Here is a 15,329-nt window from a genome sequence, read left to right as displayed (position 1 = left end):
GCTAATCACCTACTCTTTAGTGGAAGAGAAGCTGTATTGATTACTTATTATATTAATTGCAGTTACTACAACTTGCATCTCAGCTTTATTGCTGTTTTGGCCAGTGTGCTGAGAACAGCATCAGTCATATCTCACAAACTCAAGTCCTAGTGAGGCTCTCTAGATTCAAAACAACTACAGCAAGAGATTGTGCATATAAAAGGCAACTGATTTCTTTTCAGTAAGGTGTCCTCATTGAAATGTTATTTCTAACCAATCCAAGCTGTTACTCTCCCTGCGTCCAGGGTCGCTGCCAGCTATAAACTGCAGAATGCTCACAAAAACAATCCTAAAAGAATGGAAGTAACTGAACCAGATCTGCTCTGCCTATATCATGTCCTTCAAAGCGAAGAGAGGTTATCTCCTGTTTCTTTCAGGCAGGGGAAGGTTGGCAGGCAAATTTTATTTTCCTTACCAATGGCAATCACCCGACTTGGCTGGAGCTACTGTAGCTCTTATTTGCCTCTAAGGTGGAATCCGAGTAAAGAACAGAATGGACTAGGCAAGCTGCCCTTTTCCTGGTGAACCAAACTAACTTTTGGTAACATTTAAAAACAAACAGTTCTCAGTGAGTCACTGGAGAACTGTGCAAGGGGAAAAAACCTGAAACAAAAAAATTCCAAGGTGTGGCTCCTTCCCCAGGCTGAAATTAATGCACTGAATGAATAGTTTAGATCAGAGTTTGCACTGAGTAAATGCAGGGAACATGGACAAACTGCATACCAGTGCACTCTAGCAGCTAATCACATCTAATGTTATCTTAGGATGATTTCTCACAGTTACCTAAATTATTTGTTCTAGGTGAAGTAATTCACTTAGTTTCTTTTCTCCTTTCTCAAATGCATTTTCAGACAAGCCACCCTTCACTCTTGATCTCCAAAATACTTTATATAATCAACACCTCTGAGTAATTTAAAAACATAACTAACTAACTTAAACACTTCATTATGTTATCTAAATAAACAAACATTATTTAAAAGACTTCAGGTAATATCAAATATGTAGTATTTCTGTTCAGGAAGTTCTGCAATGCTTGAAAAGGGGCTAACCCAGATTAAAATACTGTGTTTTGGCTTATATTTGACACATGCAGTTACTGCAACTCCAAAAGTCAATCTATACTCAATATATGGCCCATTATTTAAGTTCTGGTAGAATAATACTGAAGTACTGGGACTTTTGTTCTTCCAGGCCAAGTTCGAGTTTTCTGAAACATGGGAACTGCTGTAGCATCGTGTGTCAGCTGACTTTCTGTAAAGACAGCAAAAGTCTCCACCTTTAAACTCCTAACAAAAAATGGCCATTAACTATAATTAATACCATAGTCAGTCTGCGAGCTGAAAAAACTTCCAAGACTTGTAGGAAAATAAAATAAGTTACTTCTCTATTCAAATTTCATGATAGATCAGGTACACTGAAACAAAAATTTGTAATTGCAAAACAGTATAGTAAGATCTATAGCTAAAAATTATTTGTGAGCTAATTTTTATTTCAAGGACTTCAGTCACTTTAGCAAAGGAGTCACAAGTGGCTTTTATGCAAGCTAAACCATCTATATATAGAGCATACAAGTTTGTTTTTGTCTCTTATTAACATAAACATTGAGTAATTTTCATGATGTAGGCACCTCCAAAAAAAGTTCACTGGGTTTTCAAGAAAGCATCTCTTCAGTCATCAAGTTTAAAAATTTAATCACAGTGTTGTAGGTTGTCAGCTTCTGAAATAATCCTTACTTAGTTTGTTGATGAAAAAATTTAGATCGTATAACTGGCAGCATCTGAGTTTAAACTGGCAAAAGTTCTGAAAAAACAGGCTGCCAATCAAAAAAAACATATTACACAAGCATCTGACATCAAACCAATGCCTAATAAAGCTTTGCAGTGACAGTTCCTTTGATTAAAAATAGAGCCTTAGACTCATAAATTATGTAGCATTGAATTTGTTGATACCAGAAAACTCAACACACCCATCTAATGCCCATATAGTGTTATTGCAGTTATGCCAAATGGGATTCGTGCCAACCAGATTGCTGGACACTGCATTATTCACGTTTTCAAAAAATAGCACACAGTTTAGTCAGGAAGCATTTCATGAATAAAGATGAGACCTATCTGAAAAACCAAAATAATAACTCATCTCTAAAGAACATATCAGTAAAGAACAGGAACAACTATCACCCAGTTGTGCCAGAATTCAACATAAAAAAGGCAACACTTATTGAAACAACATAGACTTAAATTCATGTAATGGAAGATGCTCAGAGTAAATCTCTTTTTTCCTGTGCTCCCTCTAGCAATGTGAAACATTTGCCCAAGCTGTACTCTCTTGACATTTTCCAGGAAGGCAGTGACCAGCAGTTCAAATGCCACATCTAGCTGTTTTTACTGTGGGAAACAGTCACCATACACTATCTCACACTTGCCATTTGGGGTCAGCATTTACTATCTACTGCAGAATGCAACTGAAATAAAAGTTGTAGCCCATGGCTAGTTCGTTACCTGATTATTTTTCTCAGGATAGAATGAAGTGCCTTGATTTCTTCCAAGTGACTAAAACTAGGCAGATGGCCACCGAGCGCTTCACAGAACCTTTCTGCCTCTTCCCAGGTCCTGGTTCGCAGCACTCTTTCACTGTGGAAGAACTTCACAACAGCCAGATATCAGAGTAGAAAATGACACAAGTGACAGCATTTTTAAAACATTCCTGCACTACTCGAATATGACCACCCTATGTAGGACTGGACAACTGGTACTTCCACAGGGAGAGAGCCTGACTTCCTAACAATTATTTTACTTTTTTCAGTTTGTTTGACAACAGCCAGACTCTGAAGTTTGGCTGACAAAATTTGTTACAAATGCAACATATTCCACATGGCAGGCTTTCTCTGTTGTTCTTTACCAGAAATATTTTACAAAACAACACCCAACTCACTCCAAAACTGCAGGCCAAATTATAGGTTTTAAAGGATGTTGCTCTTTCAAACTTGTGGTGAACTGCAGAGACAATTTTCACTGAAACCAGGCCTGTTTGGTTGCTGCAGATGAAGAAGGTTCTTTGACACGCCTTCTTCTACCTGCACCTATCAGAGTTGCTTACTTGGTTCATACACCTCAGCTAACGTCCACTTGATCCCCTTGACTTCAGTGCAAGGCAATTCCCATCAGCTGATTCTCTCTGCACAGACATGCTGCACTTGGTCAACAAGAGTTTTGGAGAAACTGCCAGGACCAGCTGTCACATCCCATCAGCTATGGGACAGCTATGCTGCACATCAGCTAGACCCATCCCTTTGGGATCCTTGCCCACAGTCTTGTTATTCAAGCTGGGTTTTCCCCACCTTGTTACATGAGCTGTTTACAAGACATAGTTCATTGCAGACACTGAGTCCAGAAATAATGAATAAACAATCCAATAAACAGGCTCAGTTTTACCTTGATTTGATTGTCAAGAGGAGGGGAAAAGCTTGCATTTCTAAACACAAACTTCTTTAAGCCATTCCAGCTAACAGCATGGCTGCTTACTTCCACTATTTACTTTAAAAACAGTAAAATACAATTGAGGCTGCACTTTTTTTTTTATAAGGTTTGATATCCACATTCAAAGCAAAGAAATTCCCACCTCTCCTATCATACAGTATTAGACTACAAAAAGGAAAAGGAGAAGGGAAGGTAATGCAAAGCGCTTTTCTTCCCTACTCACGTGTGTTGTCTGCATGCCAGACAATGGCAGGCAGGCTAGGATACAGACATGGCATCCTCCATCAGCACCAGGCCCCTGAGATGGCAGCACAGGTCAATGCTGTCACCCCACTCAGCTCTGATGTGCAGTGTGGGCCACAGAAAGAGCAGGGAGAGGGACACTGCATCTTTCAGGAATCGGCAGAGGACGATGCATGAGAATGTCTGGAGACATTCAACCTGAACCAACATGAATTCCTCCTCTTAGTGTAAAACATCTTTGAAATACCCTACAGAGCATCTATAAACCACAAAATGGCTAATCACACACTTGCTGCAAGACAGTAATGAACAATTAACATCCAATAGGAATAACTTTTTACCTTGTAGCAGGCAAGGCCGGATCCGTTGTGCCACCCAGGGGGACAGGGATCAGTTGGCTTTGGGAGCACTTCTGGCTCCTTGGGAAGCCCAATATATTTTTTGCAGACAGAAAATGCTTTAGTAGTTTTGCAGTCCTTAGTTTCCCACTTTCCAAGAGACTTTCCACTGGGCATGGCCACACATCCTCCTGAAAACTCTAGATAAAAGCCACCAAAGACATATTTAAAACTACTGGCTGGTTTTAAAAAAACAACTGTTTTATCTCATCCTGTATCACGGTACTCCAACACTTCAGCAATACAAAATGATAGTATTTTAATGTATTTTTTTAATTCTTAAATGTACCTGGTTGCAAGGAATTCCAGTTAGTGTATGTCACAGCTTCAGTTTTTTCCCCATCCACTGTACCCCAGGAATATATTCCCGACTGACTAATATCCTGCAAACCGGTCCAGAAGTATTTCTCTTCCACTTTGGTGTGTTTTCTAATTAGACTGTTTATAAATTCTTGCTCAAATCTGAAAATTCACAGATTGATTCAAGTCAATATTTTAAAAATATCTGAAACTATTGAGACAATTTGAAAACCAGGCATATTACTATATGAGTTAGCTCAAGTGGTTGTCCAGGCTGTCCCATACCCAGCATGCAGTCAGCAGGCTGGGAATTCGCATATTTTCAAGAAGGTTTTTTACACTGTAGGTTTACCATTGTCACACCATGGAAAACATGGTTGCTAGTTCTCTGCAAAAGCAATTCTATCTCTATTTTTCCTTTATAAACCACTAATTAGCACACAAAGGTTTTATTCTCTGACCATATCTCCAGGATCGTACTGTAAAACATGCCCATAAATTACATAGATGTGCTTTACCTGCTCATCACTGTAAGATTGCACTGTGCTCCAAATGAAACTTCCGTTTTATAGATCTTGTAACAGTAGTTTCCATGTCTCTCCCAACCCTGGTTAGAGAACAAAAAATACGTTTACATATAACAGCCTAATTTAGTCATTATCTACAGGAGAAAATAATTCATTGGTAACACTGGTTGGTGCCCACAAGCTAGCACAGCATATACAAGAAAGAAATGCAGTGCATCACATACAAGGTCCACTATCATCAACTCTCAGATTCACAGTTCTAAGAAATAATGCAACCATGGGAATAAAATACACCACTGTTTTAGCTCGACTGTGCAGAGTCTTCTGACTGCTATGTGCATTTAGAGAGAGAAACACAAGGGCAACAGCCTAGTCCTATTCAAAACAATAGGAGTTTTCATGCTGTTCCACCAATACCAGGATTCAAACAGAGGAATAATAAGAGGGCGTAACTAGTGTTTCTTTACTTCTGTAAAACTATTTTGTACTGGAAATGTGTGAACTTACAAAATTTCTCTATTATTCAAATCTTTTCCGCTATATTTACACTGAAATTTCAAGAAACATTAATGTGTTGCCTCTTTGCTAGCCTACCAATGCCACTGGTGTCTGAACAGCACAGAAAGCTGTAACTTCTACATGCTGGTAGTCTCTGAGGAGACAGAATTAAAATACTCCAAGGTTGTGCAGAAAGAAAGATAAGGGGTAAACATGTTTCCTGTTGCAGGCAATATGCCACACAAAACTGCCATCCTAAATTTGTTCAAAACAGAAAAGACTTCTTGTAATAAATTAAAACATGTTATACTGTAAACCTGTAAACATGTTATACTGTAAAATAATAATAAAAAATCCACAAAACAATAAAAAAGGGATCCAAGTGTAAACTTAATCTCATTTATCAATCTCTGCATATCTTTATGTTGCAAAGTGCTTATCAAAAATTTTACAGTGTACTTAAGCAAAAATCACAAAACAAATGGCATTAGTGATAACATAACATCTCCCGGGTACAAGCTCATAATACTTTCATCAATAAACAGAGTGGTAATACATCCAGAGTCTGCTTAGGAGAATTTGAAATTTGGCTCATGCTATAGAAATGTCCTTTTTCAACTAAAATGTTTCATAGATTTTATTGTATGAGCAAGAAAGAAATGGAAAGTAGAGGAAACAAGTAATTTTATTCAGACTTCTGAAGCAAATGAAAGTAAAAGAAATACAGACTTCCTATTACCTCTTCCAATAAACAACTTTGATCTGATTTTGTTTCATTTAGAACTTCTCCTTTTTTCTTGCACACATATTTCAGCTTTTCTTCACAGGATTTGACTTTCCACTGTCCCAGCTGTGAGAAGAAAAAAAAAAAAAAAGTATTTAAAATTCTAAAATCTTTCTATTTCCATAGTGCAGAGGTTGAGTTTTTATATGGGGGAAAACCAAAACACCTCTAGCAAAAATATTGGGGACAGGATGCCTTGGATTACATGCACATGCACATGTTTGGAAGGGAGAGAAAAGCCGACAAATGTGGAAATGGGAAGATTCTGGATCACATCTGAAGAGGGAAGAAAAGGCCAGGGTGGTGCCAACTCTCTCAGATCAGGGAGGGAAGGAGTGCAGGGGGTGTGCCCAGCTTATTGCAGAGGCAGGGAGGAGGCAGCTCAGAGGAGCTGGGCAGGTGAGCTCCACCGCCAGCCTGACAACACAGCAGGCAGACGCTTGCCCCAGTTTTCTACTGAATCTGGGAGATGAGATACAGCCTCCTTCCCTCTCTACTCATCTTTTGTGACGTCCTTCCCTCACCCACCCCTTGCTTCTTCTGTACTGTATCCCCCCCAGTGTCTGTCCTCTCCTCTCTTCTTCTCTTACCAAGGTATCTCACTAGCCATCCTTAGACAGGGTGGCTCAAATTAGTCCTGGAGATGACTGCACCCAGTTTTTACCTTCAACAGTTTGGCCCATCTCCTTCCTCCCTCTCTGCTACAGACATGCAAGAATATGGTAAGCTAAAAGGCAGAGTGACAAGGACAAGTGACCAACAGCAGTGGCAAGCTCAGAGCTGTGAGCAATTTCTTCCATTCTTTGCAGTACAAAGCTACCAAGTGTCAGCTAAATAATTTTAAGAAATTTGCTTGTAGAAAAAAAATCTGTATTTTAAAGATTATTCTACAAATAAAATCAGTTATCTGTTTTACCCTCCCCTTGAGTTTCACACACATCAGTGTTGCCTCTACTATGATGGAAAAAAAAACCAACCTAAAAAAACCCAACACTGTATTCCTACCTCGCCTGAATATGACACACAGTTGGGAGTGCTGTTAAAAGGAATTTTTGGTTCATTCTGATCCCAATATGTAAAAATCACAGCTGAGTCATCTGACCATTTGAACAAGGTTGGTACATCTTCATTCCTGAGACCCATCCACATTTCTTCTTTAGCATCTGTAATTTAAAATTAGGACAACGCTGTAGTGTCAAAATAATATTCAAACTAATTGGAAAGGAATGTGAAATCAGCAAAATTAGGTTTTTATCACTCTACTACAAAGGATTTGAGATAAGTACAGTGTATTTTTGTTACCTTGTTTCTTAACTTATATTCATGAGTGCAAGTGTCACAGAGAAGGTAACAAAGAAAAAAAAAAACAACAAACCAAACCAAACTAGGAATAATGAACACTCAAGCAAAAAAAGCTCAATTTAATTTTTAGTGTGCATGCAAAAATATAAGATCACAAAGTACAGATAATATTTATTAGTTCAGTGACCCAGCAGTCAAATATTGACCCAACTATCGACAACTCTCTTTGAATGATAAAATTAAACACAAGGTATTAGGCAACTAGAAGTAGGTTAGACAAATAAATAAATAAAACAGATCAAACCAAAACAAGAGCTAATACAGAGGGACTTGACACGCACAGCAACACTCTGCACTTGCCTGGGTACAAGCTCAGCATTAGCACCTTCATTTAAAACCTAGAGGTTATGACAATCATATGCTAGAACATGGAAAGTGGTTTGTAATTTCTGGTGCGCAGCACTTGGTGCTTCACCTTTACAAGTCTCCCAACTCACCATTGTGAAGCTTTGTAACAACCAGTTCAACATCTGCTAACGAGTGTATGCTGATGAGGTTACTCTTATTTGCTTTGCACAACTCATCTGCCGTACTCCAAGGTGCCTGGTTGTTTATCAGCATGTAGCAAAAACCATTGTGGGGAAGCCAGCCCGAATCACAGCGAGTATCCACGTGTCTCCAAAACTCTAACAGTGAAGAGAAAAGGAATTAGAGGCTTTTGTTTTACACTGGCTAGTGCAATGGGTTGGCATTTTCTTTGTACCTTAAATCTGGCAGCATCTTGAAAACAGCCAGAAAGCAGTGATCAGAATGTGTTCACATGTCTTCAGGGCTAATATTTTAAGAAACAGTAACAACTTAGTCAAGCAAATAGACTTGACTGAGTAGCATTATGGGGATTAGTAATATTTTGGGGCCACGAGGAAGGCAGAAAGAAGTTAGTTGGAGTGAAAATAAAGAGCTGGACTGCATTATACTAAGCTGGTCTTAGTATAAGCAAAAGATCCAGAATTTACAGTAAGCAAGATTTCAAAAGCAATTAAAGGCAAAACAAGTTACTTCATTGTAGGACAGCAGCTTCAACAAGAAGTTGTGCGTTTTGTTCTGGCAGGGGTTTGCACCTTCATAGAGTATTATCTATATGCAGTATCACACATAAGACCAATTTTGAATAGCTCACAATGAAATAAATGCTTAGTTTAAAATATTTTTTCTTCTGAAAACTAAGATATTCAAGAATTCAAACTGGTTTTAATGCACGCTGAGAAAGGTACATACTAATTGCCTTTCTGGTTCAAAACGCTATAAAATACTCCAATCACAAGAATTTCATTTTTTAATTAATAAACACTGGTAAAGATTCTATATATTCCAGTGAGGAGTCGGAGAACAGATAAGGATGATTAAATGACACCTAGTTTAGAAGAGATCATTTAAAAATTTGAATGAGTTTAGTTAAATTTAAACTGCTTACTATTTTTTTTCCTCAAAGGCACACACCTCCCCTGGTAGAGCTTGAGGGAAAGTTCCTTAGCCAGTGACACTCCATGACACTACCCACCTCCACAACACTGTTTAATCCCTCTCATCCCCTAGTCCTCCTCCTCATCCAAGGACAATCATCTTCCAGAAAAAGCTTTCTGATGACAGACTCACAAGCCTGAGCCCTGGAAACTGGGTAAGGCCAAAGCACATGTGGAAGAACAGGCCATGGGTATGGGAAGGGCTTGATATCCAGGTGTAAGCAAACGGCCAAAAGCGTGAAAGCAGTTATGTGACACAGCCGGACACTGTAAAGACTGAAGGACTGTATGTATGTTTTTTTTGTAGGGAAGAGAGAATGAAGCTTTAAACTGTTCTGGTTTTCTGACTGTATTATTTACTTTTATCTTGTAAGAGCCGTTATGGATCCAGTAAAGATTACACACTGGGCAAGCTACCAACTCTTGCACTCTGACTTCCAGCACTGGGCTTGGTTTCAAAGGATAGTAAGGTAATTTAACTACTTCTATTTGAATTCAACAGAGTTTGATCCAAGCCTCAGGTAGGTCCCACTTTATGTCAATACACACCAAGAGAGAGAGAGAAACGGGCTTAAAGTAGAGATGGAAATGTTTGAGGTGCAACCGCCAGTTACAGACTTTCAATAACACATGAAAGAAGGCACAAGCCAGGGAGGAAAATGTGATGAAAAGGGCAGGACTGTGCTAGGAAATGCTTTACATGTGAATGAGAGCTGCAGAAAATGAAAGCTGTTTGTGATGCATCATCTTGACACTGAAGACATAGAATTTGCTTCTTCTCTGCTAAAAAACCCAAAGCTGTTGTGAAAGTGTTTTGGCAAGGACACCTAAGAAGGCTTGGGGAGGGAAAAAAAGACTCCATAAGTGAACATTACACTGATATTAACATACAAAAACAAAAATGCAAGCTGTCATACCTGGGATGCCTGAAACTTCACTGAGTGACTTCTTGCAAATATATGGAAGTGGAGTCCCACAATGGTAACCCTGCCACTGACCCGAAGCAGCATTCATCACTGCACAGCTAGTCCCATCCAGTGGGGACAAACTCTGCATATCTATAGCCAGGAACAAACAAAAATAGAAGAGCACAAGTTATCAAACAGTAAGGTAGCGACTGCTTCTTTTTTCTATTGCTTTTCAATACAGGAAGAATACACTTCGATAGTACAGCACCATGTATTTGAAGAACATAAGATGCATAAGATACAGTGAAGGCACCTGTCCTACCATAGGTCCTACTGAGAGTTTTTTGTAAGAGAGAAAGTTTCAGAGTCAAGGAATGTGGACTTCTTTTCCAATGTTTAATCACAGAACCAGGAGGAATGTTCTATTTACAATACAACAAACCCTTGGCTGAGCACTTTCCCAGACTAGAAATATCTCAGGGGAGAACCCTTTTTGCAGCCTTCAGTTTCCTTTGGCAGCCCCTTTCCAGCCCCATTCCAAACACGGATCTGCACTCTAACAATAACCCTTACCTTAACAGAAACCTGAGACAAGGCCCCAATTTAAAAATATCACAGAGGAGAACTCTTTTTTGCAGTCCCCAGCTTCCCTTGGAGCCTCTTTCCAAAGGCAGTTCTTGGCTTTCTTTTTCTTTGAGCCCTAATGCAAACCTGAGCTGTGCCCTACACAGAGCATCCCAGCTCCCCCTGCACTGGGTTCGTTCAGTCTCACACAGAAAAGGCTCAGAAAGGGTCTTCATGGGAAAGTACAACAGAAACAGGACCAGGCTCTTTTCAGAGATGTACAGTGGAAAGAAAAGAAGTAATGGGCACAACTTGCAAGTAGCAAAAATCCTGTTAGATACCAGTAAGTATTTTTCACAAGAGGGTTAGACATTAGTATGCCTGCTATGACTGCAGACTAAATTATGCCACTGTAACTCAGGACAGTCTAGTCTCTAGCTCTGCATTACAGTCCTACAGTGTCATCACAGTTCCAGAAGAAGATGCAGCCAGTAGTACAAGCAGCAGAAAAGTCCCTAATGTTTCCAAAAGAAAGACTACATTTGGAAAATCTCACAGAAATTTATTAGTAAAGGTTTCAAAGAAGTAACAGAAACCTCTTATCTTTTCACAGAATTCAAGTTGCAGCACTATTATGGAAACTGAAGGAAAAAGAGAATTCCACTTTAAAAAGGTCAAATTCAGCTTGAATGACAGAATTAGCTTCAGTATTCCTGATTATTATTCCAATAGGAATCTCATCTATACACATCCATGGCACACTTGTGAAAGCATCACAAATACACACTGAAAATTGCAAACAAACAAGGCTCTTGCCAATTCTACTAGGAACTTGGGAGTAATTATAAAAGGTTTTTCAAAGGTTTTATACTTCTTTCATCTTCACCTTGAAACAAATTTAAGCAACCTTGAAGTTTAAAATCACAAGTTAGGCTTCTAAGTAATGTTGGTTCTTGCACACATATATCAATAATTGTAATACTTAAGGGAAGTCAATGCCATTCTGTCAGTGGGAAGAGAAATTTAGCAGCTAGAGAAGCTGTAGATTCTTTGCTAAAATGGACCTCAAAGATACTATTTAAGTTTTACCTTTTTAGAGATTTATTAACCTAATTATTCATAAATATAGAACTAGTGCAGAAAGATTCACTCACTGGCTAGGAGGAAAAGATGCTTCAGAACTTTTAATAGAAATGGAACAATGATTGTTTCGATGAAGTCTGATGGAGAAGGGTAAAAAAAAAAAGAAAAAAAAAAAAAAAAAGGCAAAGCACAATACCAGTCTGTGCTGTGAACAGTGTGAATAGTGTTAACACCACCAGAAAAATCATTACCTGGATGCCAGTTGAGAAAATTCAAAGGTTTGTGATCTGACCAATGCCAGCCTCCAGAAACATCCAGTTGATTTAAGCCAATCCAAAAGATGTCAGCAATGTCATCCTTAGCTGGGGATAATTTTTTTTTTTTTTTTTTAAGAAAACAATTAGTATAAGTGCTCATCCTTTACCAGTCTCCTTTAAACTAAAAATTGGATCTAGAAGGACATGCATTTGAGGAAAGAAAGATTGCTACTATAACTGAACATGCAAACTTTCTTGAACTGAGGAGGAATTCACCCACACAAGTCTTCCCTCCCAAAGCCTTCAGATATTTGTCCTTTGGTTTTATATTCCCAACAGCACATTGGTAATTCCTCCAGGCCAAGCTTTTAACATCAGCAAGGATGATTTCATGACAACAAGTGCGTAACGTGCTAAATTGGTGCTAAAACACCAATTGCCGCTCTCTTGTATTTGAGACTCTGGGGACATTCTTCATTGTAAATAAAGAATCATAGAATGGTTTGAGCCAGAAGGGATCTTAAAGATCATCCAGTTCCAACCCCGCTGCCATGAGCAGGGACACCTTCCACTAGACCAGGTTGCTCAAAGCCTCATCCAACCTGGCCCTGAACACCTCCAGGGAGGGGATATCCACAGGTTCTCTGGGCAACCTGTTCCAGTGTCTCACCATATGGACAACAGCTAGCCACTGCAATGAAATCACATAGATAAATTTAAAAAATAAACCCCCCCCCCCCCCAAACAAACAAACAAAACCCCCCCAAAACCCCACCACCCTAAAGTTCGATTAGCATCTTATTTTTGCTACACAAATGAAAGCACCAATGCACTTTAAGTACAATCAAGTTTCAACCCAGAATTTTAAGACAGAAACTAAAAAGCTGTCTTCACTTTATGTTAGTCAAGATTTTCTGACATTTGTATATGAATAATCATACCTACCTTGTATGTAACTTAATTCAGATGCATCTTGGATGCTAAGTAAATCTCCCCCTTGCCTTATACATGAAATATAAGCTTCCTTCCAAGAAAGAGCAGACTGTGTATTAAACTGGTAGCAACTTTCAGACCCCGGATCATGTTCCCAGATATCATGACAACCATCCTCTGTTCAAAGGAAACAGAAGGTCCTAATAAGTACAACTATACTGAAACATCATGAAAGTTTCAACAGAAAAATTATAATACTGAAGGTCTATCAATTTTTATATTGGTAATCACACATACTGCAGAGTAAGTGTGTGCTGATCATTCTGTCAATGCTGCAATAGAAAAGGGACCTGCTTTTACCCAGCTTAACAGTAACATGCTACATCAAGGTGGAGCCTTACATATATGAAGTGACACAATGCTTTTAGGACATCTATTTAGAAACTCAACATGCCTGGTTGTAAGCAGATTCCCCATTTTCCATCATGAGTATAATCTTCAGATGTGGCGCACCATTTTCCACCCGTATGTGTTTCATCCTGAATGCAGTCATGATGCCATGTGTTATTATATAGAAAGGGGAACTCACAAGGTTTTCCATAGGAGTTCCCATCTTTGGTATACACCTCTGCAGGAAAAAAAAAAAAAAAAATTAAGAAGTAGATACAAGTTGTCCAGGGGAGGAAAGGACAGCAAATCAATGTTACTGCTTGTACAGACATAGTTAACTTAAAAGCATGTAAATCGCTCTTGTGGCCTTAAAACACCACATCTTGCTGTTACAGATAATACACAGCAATGCCAGAACTAAAAAAAAAATGAGAGCACAGTATTTTTCTGTATTTGGACTTCTGAGTTGGGCATAATACAGCAGAAACTCGTTTCCTCCTTCCTGGTTAAGTTAGGGATAAATACATTGTCCTATTGAAATCCATGTGGTTTGCACAGAGTACTAGAGAACAAGGTTCTAGGAATCAACACATATAGGAGAAGGAAAACATTTCAAACTGGAGCCTACTGGGCTCTTCAGACTGACCACTTTGAGCAATTCAAATACAAAGAAAATTCTGCTTTTAAATATGGTAAAGGAAGTTTTCACCACTTCTTCCAGCAAGCACAAGATTTCAAATGACACTGGCTTCCATGGCAAGTGGACAGACTGCCAGACCAAAGCACATAGATGGCTCCTGACAGTCCAACAGCCTGTGACCTAGCAGCATGCACTGAATTTGACTGTACAGCCTACCAGCAAAGAAAATATCCTCAAATCCCACTCTTACTTGAGTTGACAGCAAAATTCCCATCACTGTGAAGAGAATAGTGTCAGTTATGATAGAAGGTGGTTGGTATTTCATAATTAAATAGGCTCTCACTAGAATATGGGGGGAGGGATTTAAACATACTAAGAAAGCCACTCGATAAATATGCACAAGTACAGAAGTTGTGCTATTTTTTATTAAAAACAGTTAAAGTTTCATACTTGAATATCAACATCTCTCTACAGCAAACCATTCTACTGTTTTACTGATGAGTCTTTTAATATGATTAATTTTAAGGATTTATTGGTACAGACATACAGGAACAAGACCTTAACAAAAACAAAAACAAAAAAACCCAAAACCAAACAAAAACAACCTCCAAACCCCTGTGCAAACTTACCGTGGTAAGGAAACTGACATATATCATCAGAAGAACTGTTGCTTCGCCACTGGTCTGTTGCATTTATGCTTGCAGTTACATAGGTACTCTTAGTAGTCACTTTGTACTGAGAAGCACCAAGGATGGAAGCATCAGCACATCGCCACCACAGCATTAGTTCTGAGTTACAATCAACCATTTTCAGGCGAGACAGTGATTTGGTAAATATATCAAGTCCCAGGCACTGCTTCGACCCCAAATGATAGAGGCGATTCTGGGATACCCATTTCCATAAAGCTTCACTTGTCTCCTTGCAGTCATCTATCACTATCCGTGAGTTTTTAACTTGCATGCACTTGTTCAGTGTGTCATGGCGAATGGTAAAAACATCGCTGCCTGTATAAGAACAAACAAATATCCGCATATGGGTATGATTCAGTATCACTTTCACAGGCAGTTCATTTTTAAAAGTGTAATCTCATTTTGAGACATGCTACCAGAAAAGTACAGCAATTGCTGTTGGTACATGATACTATCTCTTTCGTATAAGCCACGTTAAGTACATTTTCCTGTTCTTTAGTGAGTATTCCTTACTTTTGGGGGAAAAAAAAAAAAAGATCTCTTTCAAAGTCATTATAAAAGGAGGGGAGATAAAATGAGGCTGTTTTCTAAGTCAAATCCTATAGCTAGAATTCTTCCTTTAATTTTAACACATACCGATTAGATCAACCCCTGATAAATCTGCAAGCTTACTAGGTCAAGAATCGTGTCTTCACATCTATCTGCAAATGCAGTAACACACAGCAGGTACCATAAAAATAATTAATAAAAATCTTCAGTCCTTTGGGGAAAGAGT

The 15,329-nt window shown here is 38.8% G+C and overlaps 1 protein-coding gene across 1 annotated transcript in view; it reads right to left on the bottom strand.

Moving 5' to 3' along the window:
- Positions 1-14,897, bottom strand: part of LY75 (lymphocyte antigen 75) — a 43,392-nt gene extending 28,495 nt beyond the window's left edge. The window contains exons 1-12 of the mRNA XM_010164844.1: positions 14,495-14,897; positions 13,290-13,463; positions 12,848-13,012; positions 11,897-12,007; positions 10,008-10,148; positions 8,065-8,253; positions 7,271-7,428; positions 6,221-6,331; positions 4,975-5,063; positions 4,446-4,618; positions 4,100-4,296; positions 2,538-2,680 (exon numbers count right to left, since the gene is read on the bottom strand). Of these exons, the coding sequence (XP_010163146.1) occupies positions 2,538-2,680; positions 4,100-4,296; positions 4,446-4,618; positions 4,975-5,063; positions 6,221-6,331; positions 7,271-7,428; positions 8,065-8,253; positions 10,008-10,148; positions 11,897-12,007; positions 12,848-13,012; positions 13,290-13,463; positions 14,495-14,897 (2,054 nt within the window). The remainder of the gene's footprint in view (positions 1-2,537; positions 2,681-4,099; positions 4,297-4,445; positions 4,619-4,974; positions 5,064-6,220; positions 6,332-7,270; positions 7,429-8,064; positions 8,254-10,007; positions 10,149-11,896; positions 12,008-12,847; positions 13,013-13,289; positions 13,464-14,494) is intronic.
- Between the last annotated feature and the right edge of the window lie 432 nt (positions 14,898-15,329).

This window comes from Antrostomus carolinensis, unplaced genomic scaffold (assembly GCF_000700745.2).
Source record: "Antrostomus carolinensis isolate BGI_N321 unplaced genomic scaffold, ASM70074v2 scaffold3233, whole genome shotgun sequence".
Lineage (NCBI taxonomy): Eukaryota > Metazoa > Chordata > Aves > Caprimulgiformes > Caprimulgidae > Antrostomus > Antrostomus carolinensis.
Note: the sequence above shows the minus strand (reverse complement) of the source record. Positions and strands in the feature narration are given on the sequence as shown.